Below are 12,528 nucleotides of genomic sequence, written 5' to 3' on the forward strand. Positions count from 1 at the left end.
GACGCCGGGACGGCGTCATCGGGGCGCGCGGCGCAGGCGCGCGGGGGCGGCCGTTAAACGTCCCTTCCCGCCTATCGTTCACATGCGGGTCTGGAACGCGTTGCGGCGGGCCGCCTCCTCCGGCCTCTCCTCCGGCGATGGGGCGGCCGCCGGCGGGAGGCCTCGGAGACGGGCGTGGGAGACGTCGCTGTCGCCGCTGGAGCGGGTGAGGCGGCTGCTGCCGCCGGAGGAAGCGGCGGCGGTGGGGTGGTGCGCGGCGGCCCCTCAGGCTCCCCCTGTGGAGGAGAAGGAGAAGGAGGAGGCCGCCCCTCAGGCGCCTCCTGAGGCGGTAGGAGAGCGTCCCGGCGCTTTCCGCGCCGGGGAGCTGGCGCTGGCGGAGGTGCGGAGGAAGCACAACACGACGCTGAAGCTGTTGTGTCGGCTGGCGGCGGGTTCGGTGTTGGCCAGCCCCGGCGGCATCCTGCCTCACCGCGACATCATCGGGCAGCTGCCCGGGCAGGTGCTGCGCACCTCGGCCGGAGCGCGGTTGCTGCTGAGGCGGCCCTCTCTGGAGGAGTACGTGCTACTGATGCCGCGGGGACCCACCATCGCCTACCCCAAGGTACCGGCTGTTTGCTGGGATGGCTGGCGACTGGGAAGTCACCGGCCAAATGTTGCCCTTAGTTTCCAAGCGTATTAATGTGCGGTGTTTTTCTCACCCGCAGGATATAAGTGCTCTGTTAATGATGATGGATATCCACCCGGGAGACACCGTTTTGGAAACTGGCAGCGGCTCTGGTGCTATGAGCTTGTTTCTGTCAAGAGCAGGTGAGCACCTGATTTTAGAAAACAGAAGCAGTGCAGTTCTTCCCGGGATTGGGAAGCCTGCCATACCAGGAAAGGCTGAGAGAACTGGATTTCTTCAGCCTTGATAAAAGAAGGCTTAGGGGAGACCTTATCACCATGTTCCAGCGTTTAAAGGGTGGCTACAAAGAAGATAGAGTTTCCCTTTTTCCAAGGGATGTGACTTGGAAAAGACAAGGGGTAATGGGTACAAGTTACTCCTGGGGAGATCAGGGAGAGGCTGCTGAGAAACCCATCCCTCGTTTTGTTCAGTTTTCTGAATGGATTCACAGCGGGAACCCATAGGTGAGGCAAGGACCATTGGTTACTCTAATCTATAAAATGGCTTCAGAAGTCACGGAACCTCACTCGCTGAGCTGCTGATTGCTGAAAGCTGTCTTTGCCTGTTAAAAAGCAGCAAGGAGAAGCTAATGGTGTGATAGGTTTGAGAAATCAGGAGTAATACAAGGACAGAATGCAGCAATGTGCTGTCTGTGCCTGGATATCTTCCGTGAAGGACATCGTGTATTGGACTCACATGGTAAATTTCAGGATAGTAAATTTATACTTAAAACAAGTAATAGAGTAATTTATTACAGTTACAAACAATAACAGGAGAACAACACAAGCCTGTGTAAATCAAAGGGTACACTTGCAAGCTCATCTGAGGGGCTGAGATCAGTGAGCAGGTGTGGGGCCTTTCTTTGCCTTTCCCCAACCCTAAGAAGTGATAGGGGTTTAAAGAACTATGTGTGGAAAACAGCAAACCTTTGTAAAAATGAGGATTGTCAAAAAAATTTAAAACCAGCGGTCTCAAATCCTATGGGCACCAGAAGCAGTCACCGTCTGTCAGCTTTGCAGCATCTGTGAGCAGTGAGCAATGTTGCAGCTTTCTCGGCTGGTACCACTGTGGCTGTAGCAGAAGAATCGTAGATGGATAAGGTCGTGGATGCTCAAGTTGTCTTTTGTGGCAGGAGTTACTTCGGGCGGATACCTTAGGAACAGTTTGTACTGCTCTAATTGTGCTTTATTTCATCTGTGGATTGATGGATTTCAGTCTGTAGAAGAACGAACCCAGCACTTTATCTGCATATATTTGTTTTAAATATAAAGAAAAAATAAATTGTAATGATTGTTTGTGATTTTTTCCTACAGTAAAGTTGAGATTTAAAGGTGTACATTTGTTATTTACTATGCTGCTTTTTTCTAAATTCTTAGTAAGTCTAGCACCTTTTCTTTGTTTTCAGTTGGGCCCAAAGGACGTGTTATAAGTTATGAAATCAGAGACGATCATCATAATTTAGCTAAGAAGAATTACAGGCACTGGCGTGCTGCATGGGAAATAGGACATACAGAAGAGTGGCCAGATAACGTGGATTTCATTCTTAAAGACATTTCAACAGCTGCTGCAGATATGAAATCTATAGCACTTGACGCAGTAAGTCCAAAAAGTCCCTGCCATTTGACATCTATCTTTTCTGCATAAATTAAAACTTCTAGTGCTCACACTCACAACAGGATTCCCATAGCTAGTTTAACAGGGAGAAAACACAATCCGATCTTCATCAATGAAAGAAACATTGTGATTATTTTTTTTTTGTCATATTACAAATACTGTCAAGGTTTCAGTTGCAGGTTCCCAGATGGAAGAGCGATACGGCTTTAGTACAGAAATACTACAATTAATCACTGCTGTCTTGTAAGCAAAGACAAACTTACATGCCTTAATCAGATAATACAAGAAAGTATTTCAAACATTAAATTTAAGAAAAATACATAAGCTTAATATGTAAACACTTTGCTATCAGCTATATAGAAAGCACAACGTAACTAAGGCCCAAGTTAGAGCAAGGAACGCTCTTGCTTGTTCTGTTCCGCTTTTTATATCCAGGTTTCGTAAAGAGACGTGTGTAGGGGAATGCAGCTGGATGTTAACCACTCTTCCCCATAAAGCAGACAAACTACTTCCATTAATGCTTTAAACAAACGGCAATTGTGTTAAATGGTTTGAGCAAAGAAATAAAACATGTAGCATAAAAATATCACCTTTTTTAAAACTTTAACAATCTACAGGAAGGGTCACATATTGCATATCCCATTATTTTACAGTCTGACTAGTTTTTTAGCAGAAGATGGATTAATTGCCAAGGACAGAAGTTTTGTAAATCTTGAAACAAACAGCAGGTTAGACATTGAGACTGTCATGTGATCCTTTCGTCATAAAAATGCCCTTAAATGTTTATGGGGGTTTTTTTGCATTTGTAAACTGGATGCCCAAAGGTGTTAGTAAATGCAGTCTTCTGAAAGCTTTTATTGATGTCAGCACTATAGAATTTAATTAGTAGGAGGTTTAATGGTAACACAGGACTCCTGTGTTGATGAAATGCTACTTGCTTTTTTAATAGAAATTCATTTGGAAGTAGCAAGGACACTGTTTTGTAAACATGTGGCCCTCAGGTTTCTCTAAGGTTTTGAGAGGCAATAATCAAACTGGTTTGTGATTGCACACTGCTGTTGTACGCATTTGCTTTCTGTAGATAAACATTGTTTTTTCAAGTGTTGTTACAGAAAAAAATGATAGATATATTAATATTTACTGGTAAAACACATGTATCTTTCACTTGCAGGTAGTTCTGGATATGCTTAACCCTCAGTCTGCTCTGCCCATCGTACACCCAAGTCTGAAACAGGGTGGTGTGTGCGCTGTGTATTTAGCAAAGTAAGTATTTACTTCTGGCACTCGTGCATTTATTCAGGCATCACCTGACATTTGGTTATAAAACCAACCCAATGTTTTCATTAATGCTGCATGTATATTTGAAATGTTTTAACAAAATTCTCCCTGCCTCCCTTTTTTTTAGGGAGTTGCACTCCGTGTATATTACATTTGGCCAAATCCTTTGGCCTTTACTTTGGGAACAGTCTTATTATGGTCAGTGGAAGTTTGCACGTAATGACATCCTCAGAATAACTGCACTGTTTTCCAATTCACTAGTCAGGTTGCTAGCGCCTTTAACCTAAAGTTGAAGGACTCATGTAACTTCAAAGGTTAAAGAACGTGACAAAGGCAGTAGAATTGAGGCTTAACGGTGTATGATTTGAGTTTTCAAAATACTACTTTATCCTTTGTATTTCTTCAAAAGCATCACACAGGTTATTGACCTTTTAGACAGAATAAGGACCTGGAAGCTCCCTTTTTTGTGTGAAAGGATCATTGAGGTAACTCACAGAAATTGGTTGGTACTCCCTGCCAAACTCAAGAATTGCAAATCGAGCCAAATAGTGGAAACTCAAGAAAATATTCAAGAACCACCTCAAAAGGAATACGAAGAAATCCACATTCAGGATCAAGTAGTTCTTAAAGAAAGTGAATACAATGGTAAGAACGTTATTGCTGATGAGAGATCCTGTTACTGCAATTTGATACTCCAAGGATATAATGACGGCAAAGTTTGTAGGAAGAAGCAGTACTTTTTTCTTAGGTCAGCTGAGATTGTTGTGAAGAATAGTCAAGCTTCTGGGCAGCCTAGGGCTTGTCAGGTTTGAAAAAGGATACGTTAGCAGTTATTTAAATATCTAAATAGAAAATAAATTGCAATCTGCAAATAAAGCATGACTGCCCTTCTACTACTTCAAATTTTTTTTTTTTAATAAAATTGAGTCCTCTGTACTCATCCTATTGTTGCTTTAGAGGACGTTGATGGGCTTAAGGATTTCACATAAGAAACGTTACCAGTGTGCTCTGTTTTGTAATCCTGCTGTTCTGGCAAATCCCAAAAAGATGCTTCATACTAGTATAGATTTGCCAAATCCATAGTAGAGCAAAGACATCTGAATGTACCGATAGGTGACAACAAAGCACTTTAACAGAAGTAAAAAGGAAATGAAACTATTTCAAGGAAAAATAATCCATGTTTGTTGGCAACTAGTCTGTGTGTGTGTTTTAATCTTGTTGGAAAGAATTAAAGAAACTTACTTCTCACAGAATCACTTTCTGACGAAGCTGAAACGTACTGCTCTGTGCCTTATGTTGCTAGACCATCATATTGGCAGGAAGCTCATTCAGGTGAGACACTTGGAAAATGTTTTTTTATCTTAAATGTTTAGTAATATTTTTATTTTCAAAAAGATTATTTTTTGTACTAGCATTTGACATGTTACTATATCATCAAATCACAAAAGTTATAATAAAATAATCATTGTATATTGAAATACTGAAGTAGTAACTTCTTTTGTTCTTTAATTAGCATTCCTTGCCAAGCTGAGGAAGTATCGACCGCTGCTTTTGTGATGCTGCTGAGATGTTAGCTGCTAATTTATTGATGGTATCACAATCCAATAAAATGTTACAAAGTAGCTGCTACGTTTTTCAAGTTGTGTAACTTTTAACTAATGACTGCTTTGACTTCTAGGTATAAAGTTTGAAATCCCACCTACTATTTAAGGGGAAAGTTTTACCAGGCTCATCAGGTATGGTGTTATAATGCAATGGTGGAGCATGTTATCTGTTTCTGCCTCGTTGAGCGTATTTCATTCTTCATTGCTTGCAAACCAATCCATGGATTTGTCTTGGTTCAAGGTGCTGCCTCGTCTCCTTTTGCCGGACAGCCTCCGGCAGTCTACCAGAAATAAGGAGAGAAAAATGTATTAAGAAAATAATCGATCAAAGTCTGCCCTTTGAAATGCAAGTGAAGCAGCCAGTTGGTGGCTACCAGTTTCTTTGAGAACAATGTTCCTCAAGCACAATTGTAAGAGAAACTGAAATTCACTGAATTTGTTCGCTTGATCAAGCTGTGCTTATTTCAAGAAAAAGGCCAGTTATTAACAGGTATTGCTTTGCTTCACTTCCACCACCCATGCTGAAAGTTGCCCAATTATTTGGGAACCTTATATAAAGCATTCTCAAACAGTCAAAATAAACAACTTTTTTGTGACCTCTGTCAGATATGAAAAGCAAGATCTCTGAGGTTAAAATAGATTTAAAATTAAGTTTTTTAGGGTCTCATGTAAGTCTTCACATTTACATGAGGTGGTTTAGCACATTATATTTATTAAATGATGTGTTGTAGACACCTGGCTTGTTCTGTATCTCAAGGAAGATTCGAATGCCAAATTTGTCCAAGCTGAGGGATCCCTTGAGAATCACAGTTGTACCGAAGCTGTCAAAAGCACACTCTTACTATAATAGTGAAAATTTGGATATTAGTGAGAATGTAAGCAAGTAAAAAATAGAGCTATAAATAACTGTAACCCTGTATTAAGTAAGTACACTACGAACTTTGCAGTGACCAAGCACATGAAAGTATCTTTGCAGAACTGAGGCCTTTTACAGCTCCCCCAGGAAGTTTACATCTCACATGTGTTCCCCTCTTAATAATTAAACAATAAGCTTTTGCCCCATAACTGCTGTATGTCATGGAGGCTTTTCATACAAAGGCTTAGAACCATTTTGAGTAGATTAACAGAAAGAAATTACATAAAACAATTTTCACAATAAACTCTTGTATTGTTTTCTACTTGTACCCCAGTCTTCAAAAGAAATTGTTTAAACTCTGTCAACAATTGACATAGACTTAAAGGAAAATGTGAATTGTGATTTAACGTGTGTCCAAACTGATGATGGCAACAGAGCAGCCCACCCTTCCTAAAAATGGCACTCTTAACAAGAGCAATTTAATTCATGTAACACATTCTTTTAATTCACATGACGCACACCAGTAATTTTACTGTTTCTTCTAGCCAATCTTAAGTGTTAAAAATAGGATTCTCCATTGAAGTTATAATGCAAGAATAGTAATAAACGCCTAAATAGCCTGGAACGCATCCCAAAATCTACCGCAGTAGATGACGGTAATTTGAAGAGACTCGGAACATAAAGTAGTTGGTACTTACAGGAAGTCAAGAGACAAGATGTGAAAACAAAAATGAAACCGTGGCAGTAAAAGCACAGCTCTGCCAAGGTAACTGCATTTGTAATAGGGACGTCGGCTCACAGAGAGACCGCCTCTTGTCATAGCAAGAAGACACAGTTGTCCCTAGAGTAGCCTGAAGGGCAAATACGGCCTCAGTTGCCTAAACTAATTTAAAATTATTTGCAATACTAAACCATACCTTGGGCACAATTAAAAGGAGAGTCAACAAGCATTTTTTCAGTTGGGAAGGTGTCCTTCAAATTCTGGGATGAATGTAATTCCATCATCTCCAAAGCGCCAGTAGATGAGGAAGAAGATGATGATAATCCCAGTCGTACAAATCTTCCTTTCTTACCACAAAGCAAGCAGTCTGTAGGAGTAGCACTAGGCCCTCGGGGCACCTGTACTTCATTATTGTTGTAGTTTCTCACAGCTCCACTGTGGTGCACAGAACGTTCTCGCTGCCACGCGTAATGTGTTGGAGCAATAGCCATCACCTACCAGAACAGCCGTTACGTCAGAAACCATAAAAGCAACAGGAAAACATACAGCTGAAAACAAGGGATCCAATTAACGTATGGCAGAGAATTAACACTGCGTAGCTGAAATGAGTATCATCTGTTATCTGTCTGCTGCTGTCTCTCTAGGGAGTTTGCTACCTTAGGCACAAGTAAGTGAACCAGTTCTGAATGAAACGTGGAAACACATCAGTTTACACCCTTGTATATATTCATGTGAATCATCACAAACACCAGCTTGTGCTTTGTTTGTTGGACTGAAGATGGTGTCTTTTACTAACGACTAAGCATAAATTAGTCAGATCTTCTGGTTCACAATGTCACTGAACTGATGACCGTTGGAAGCTGGGAAAAGCATTCCAGAGTTCCCTTGTTCCTTGTACTTTTCCCATAAGCATCTAATCCCATCCCCAGAGATGGGGTTCTAGAGTAAAAGAGATTTTCTTTTCCACCAGCAGTAGTAAACATTGTGTTCTTAGAACATGACAGGGCTTTTCCAGACAGATACCTTCCATCTGAAAAGTGAGGAATGTCTTATTCCCCTCCTAATATGTTTGAAAAAACTGTAGGTTGTAACACTGCATTAATAGTACAGAATGTTACAAGTGTGTCCTTCTGAGTTTTTTTAAATGCAGTGAAAAACCCTTACCTTAAAAAGCCTATTGAAATTATATTATTAATTTTGAAGAGGTTAAAATTTCACCTGAAGTGCTGGGATTTTTATTTGAAGGTTTTACTTGCATACAAACTTGTAATTTGTAAAGCAAACACACACACGCACAAGATTATTTCTGAAGTGAAGTGAAACAACTGATGGTAAATTTTAAATAAAAATATTTGCATAAAGCAGAAAGATTCTAGTCAATAAAAACTTCACTTTTAACAACAGTGCAATGTAAAATATCCTAGCTATTCTAGTTTACCTTAAAAGCATGGTTTCAAAAAACGTATTTTAAATGCAGAAAAAAATAATCATGGAGGATAAATGGACTATTATATTTTAGCTGCATCTTTTCTCTCCCATGGCTTGTCTACGCACTTTAGGGAAGAGGTAATTTGCATAGAGCTTGATTGTTAGCTCGTATTAATTGCTGTAGTTTCATCATCTACAATATTAAAACCCTCCCCTACCTCTTCACAGCAGCGTCTGCTTACAATAGCCCTGTAGTCAATTCTACTCCACAGTTGATCTTTTAACTTTAAGAAATCAGGGAAGAGCTTTCTCCAGGCTTTTCCCAAAGCCCATGGGAAAATGTCATACTTTGATTCTTCATCGTCTTCTTCAACTGTATTTGCCAGGTACCTTCAAATATACATATACTTGTATCTGTAAATGTTCAGTCTTAAATCACTATATTAGTATGATTTTTAACATTAAAGACATAATATTGAAATAGTTCTTTTTCCTAGTATTGTGAGAAAAACTGCTAACAACATACAGCCTTCTCTCTCAAGTACAGTAGTTTCTTAATCAGAAAGATCTGTATGCATCCTTTGGGTAAATAAAAACTTAACTTAAGCTATGATAAAAATTGCTTTACCCTAGAGTCTCCTAAATTAGTAGATATGCAAGAACTAACATATCCTGACAGCTTTTTCCAAACTGGCGAGATATCCTTGCACTAAAATGAGCAGGTTTTGTCTGATTCTCTAAATAAAGCTTAGAACTATCTTATGAAGTCTTACGAACATTTTACATTTTCTACTTCATGGATTTTAACTACTCTTGGAAAATTGCATTGCTGGCATTAAATTAGCAGCAAACAACTAAATACAGGTCTACTTTCATGTATAAATGAAAACCTTAAATTTTTTTTTATTTTTTTATGTCCGTATTTCTCCCTCCCTTCACTATGAGCTACTTTTGGTTCTGGGTCGTCTTCTTAGACAACAGGAAAATACTTATTTCCTCTGTATCCACCTGATACTAATCTCCTGTAAATCATACCTGAACAAATTATGACTTTCAGTCTCCTCCCCAATTTTCTCACTTTCTCCTAACCCCAATATTCCCTCTAGTCCCAGTCTCACCAGCCCCTTTGTCCCTTTCTAATCCTCTTGCTTTTCTGGCCTGGCTTTTCTCCCTTCAGCATGGAGTCAGATGAGAATATCATTTACAGGGGAATAAACAGCCATCTTTCTCCCTGTACTAGTGTGCAAATCAGAGCAGCTGAGAAGTGCTGTTAGAGAGAAAGATGAGCTGAACACCATAACACTGTGAAAGAAAATGCTGAATCATTCTGTAGGTACAGCCAAATATAGAGAGATTATATCGACTTGGTAAAGACAGATTCCTGACTGCACCTCCGCTTCAAAGTATAGAAATTTTACAACTGTTCAAAACAGTTCTCAGAAACTCTCTAGCAACATTTTTACAGTTGACTCAAAACATGGTGACAGAGACTTTAATAAAAGTTACTCCCGGGGTGCGTATCCCGAGGTACTGAAATGATGAAACATTTCAGTACAAATGACTTACAGGCTGGCAAAAATATAACCCGGGGTCTTATAATAGGAAATGTGAGCAACCTGTATGTTGCCATGTATTGTCCTGCATGCATTTCTTGTAATGCTTAAAAAAGTTCGCAGATTTAGATTTTAGTGGGCAGAACGCCACATCAAGGCAAATGTCCCCTCGCTGCTGCTCAAGCTTGTCTCACACAGGTGGTCATAACAGGAAGAATGCTGAATTGCACTATTTATATATAGTATGTTGATTATGTTTCTATACTTCATATAGGATCCAAACAACAACAAACTCATTAAAGAAGTCTCATCATATATCTTAGTTATCAAGTGGCATAAACAAAGGAATAAAATAATGCAAAGTTTATGCTAATAAACCCAGATAATTTAAAAGTACTTACAGAGCGACAAAGAAATTGATTCTGGTATGTTCATTTATTGTGAAGTTAGCCCTCTTGAAATAAACGAAAGTCATTGCCAAGAGATACTGTTTTAAAATGTAAAATGAAGTATCAATATATTATTTCAGTATATAATTTCCTAAAATGCTTCACATATTCATCTTGCACCAAGATATTTCGATCATTTCTATCAGTGAAAAAAACACAAATTGAATTTTTTGAAGCTTCCATACGAACACATTAGAATAAAATGACAGTTTGTATTTGCATTACAGTACCGAGTGACTACGAGCAGATTTTTCACTCTGTATCTGTTCTGTTAACTAAGAAGGAAATGCACTCACCTTGTCTGCAATTTTACAGCAACAATCCATCCAAAGGAAGTCTTGGATAAGATCATCATCTGCAACAAAAGCAAGCTGTAGCATTTCAAACACCAAAATTGTTTTTGTTAGAAAGCATTTGTAAATAAATAACAGATGGTCCTTTTACCAAGCTGAATAACAGCAAAGAAGCTAGAGAACAGAGAAATTGAGGGGAAAAAGAGTTTAGGTATGAAAAGACTTAAGCAACAAAAGGAGACAAACCACCAGAAAGGCAAGGTGGAAAATCTAGTGACTGCATTTCATTCATTCTCAGTAGTAGTAAGTGAAGTTGAAAAATCATCAGTATTTTTTTCTATTTATGTAATTTCTTCCTGCATTAAGCGGTTCCATCTAATAGAATACCGTTATTTCTAATGAACCATTCATCATTGAGATCTCTGCACCCTGATTACCTGATAATAGCCTTTATAAGGCAATACTGGCTTAATTATTTGCAGTCAGTGCATTCCTGTTTGTGTACATGTACTATAACAGGATTACTGCAAACACCCTCTGATTCACTCCTGTGTTCAAGGTTCAAATAAAAACCACGTGTAATCTTCTACTGTTAATCTCGTCACTAAATTAAATTAAGTACAAAACTCTGTATGAAGAGACACAAATGCAAAAGAGATGCTACAGCTCCTCAGATTTAATTCCCATTCCAATTCCCCTCCCAAATGATTATTCCCACAATAAATAACATGTTTGTAAAACTGGGAGTCCAGCCTTTTTTAAGCCTTGTGTAAAACAAGGCGTACATTGTTTCACATGTATTTGTTGAAACAGAAGAGGAAATAGAAAGGAAAAGGAAGCAATCATAAAAGGAAGTATTGTACCACCTGGGTTTCATTTGTAATTTAAAAAGATACTTTTAATCAGTTTGGTACCCCTTCTTGTATTTTTAACTTAAGCATTAAATATTTATACAGTAAAATATAACAACAAAATAAGTTTAGACAAAGACATGGCCATTAGTGTAAAAAGCACTCCCAAAATTATTGAATTTAGAAAACATACTTGCTTAATAGTTTTCTACTGTTCACTCAATACATTGATATCTGTCATTATTGACCTACCAAATAATTTAAAGAAAGCTGTCATTTCCTGACGCTGAATAACTAGACATGGTCCCTTTGGACATTTATATTTATGACTAGGAACCTTTTTTTCCCAATTTTCTTCATGGTCTTTAAAAGTAGGCCGCTTTAGTCTAATAAGGTTTTTTTGCTGATGTGATCTGGATGCACTTGATTTTACATGAACAGTGACAGTGGGAGGTGTCTGACACACCAGATTGTGTCTCATTTTGGTAAGTAAAGGTTCCTGTTGAAAAAGAAGAAGATATTAACTACAAAAATAGTCAGTTTGAGCAATAGTTCTCTCTTTTGTTCAAATGAAACATTTCAGTAGAGCTTGTACGTCAGGTGATACAAAAATTAAATGTATCAGTACTAAGTCTTGGGCCCTCAACTAATTATGTAGATTTCCTTAATGTAGTTCTAATTTGATAAAGCTTTTTTTTCAGTGGAAGGAGCCTTTAGTCTTTTTCTATTCAAATTTTTAAAAAATGGAAAAAAAAATCCTTCCCAGAAAAAGTTGTCATTTGCCAGATCCCCATAGCCCTCGTAGAACTACCAAAAAAACTCCTTTCCTCACCTCCAATTTGACTATTTTTAAAAGAACATGAATAGAATTAACATGACAGAACCATAATTAAGTGAAATACCATTGAAATTCAAGTCTTGAGCTCTGAATTTTTATAACATTTTGTTACAGCCATTGGGAATAAAAACTTATCCCTCAAATAGGACGTACCCCAAAGGCATGACCAAGGGAACAAACCTGAGGTGTTGGTAACTGTGAAAATCTAGAAGACACCAAATGGAACGTGAGGAAAGGTATTTTTAGACGGAAGCAAATGCATTTACGTCCTGAGCGGATCCCTCCACAGAAGACAGGGCTGTGGGAGGCCGGCTGCAGAGCAGCCTACCCGGCTCTCCAGTTCTTGGTTAGCTGCTACATAAACAACAAAAAAGCTCCC

General features: G+C 38.8%; 2 protein-coding genes across 2 annotated transcripts; one reads left to right on the forward strand and one right to left on the reverse strand.

Moving 5' to 3' along the window:
- Nucleotides 1-33: 33 nt before the first annotated feature.
- Nucleotides 34-5,177, forward strand: TRMT61B (tRNA methyltransferase 61B). Its single transcript, XM_074168571.1, has 7 exons — nt 34-601; nt 705-807; nt 2,070-2,260; nt 3,450-3,541; nt 3,966-4,201; nt 4,808-4,888; nt 5,070-5,177. The coding sequence occupies exons 1-7, from the start codon at nt 83-85 to the stop codon at nt 5,111-5,113; spliced, it is 1,266 nt and encodes a 421-aa protein (XP_074024672.1). The 5' UTR covers nt 34-82; the 3' UTR covers nt 5,114-5,177.
- A 175-nt stretch (nt 5,178-5,352) lies between these two features.
- SPDYA (speedy/RINGO cell cycle regulator family member A) lies at nt 5,353-11,792 on the reverse strand. The gene is made up of 6 exons (XM_074168572.1): nt 11,564-11,792; nt 10,464-10,522; nt 10,120-10,205; nt 8,384-8,555; nt 6,934-7,231; nt 5,353-5,441 (listed from the first exon to the last, which is right to left on the reverse strand). The coding sequence occupies exons 1-6, from the start codon at nt 11,790-11,792 to the stop codon at nt 5,353-5,355; spliced, it is 933 nt and encodes a 310-aa protein (XP_074024673.1).
- Between the last annotated feature and the right edge of the window lie 736 nt (nt 11,793-12,528).

Source organism: Numenius arquata, chromosome 2 (genome assembly GCF_964106895.1).
Source record: "Numenius arquata chromosome 2, bNumArq3.hap1.1, whole genome shotgun sequence".
NCBI lineage: Eukaryota > Metazoa > Chordata > Aves > Charadriiformes > Scolopacidae > Numenius > Numenius arquata.

Coding starts and splice junctions, on each gene's coding strand:
- TRMT61B (XM_074168571.1), top strand. CDS start 83: ATGCGGGTCTGGAACGCGTTGCGGCGGGCCGCCTCCTCCGGCCTCTCC. Junction 602..704: donor CCACCATCGCCTACCCCAAG/GTACCGGCTGTT, acceptor TCTCACCCGCAG/GATATAAGTGCTCTGTTAAT. Junction 4,889..5,069: donor TTGGCAGGAAGCTCATTCAG/GTGAGACACTTG, acceptor TTCTTTAATTAG/CATTCCTTGCCAAGCTGAGG.
- SPDYA (XM_074168572.1), bottom strand. CDS start 11,792: ATGAGACACAATCTGGTGTGTCAGACACCTCCCACTGTCACTGTTCAT. Junction 10,523..11,563: donor AGCTTTCTTTAAATTATTTG/GTAGGTCAATAA, acceptor CTTTTGTTGCAG/ATGATGATCTTATCCAAGAC. Junction 7,232..8,383: donor GCAGACGCTGCTGTGAAGAG/GTAGGGGAGGGT, acceptor CTGTTCTGGTAG/GTGATGGCTATTGCTCCAAC.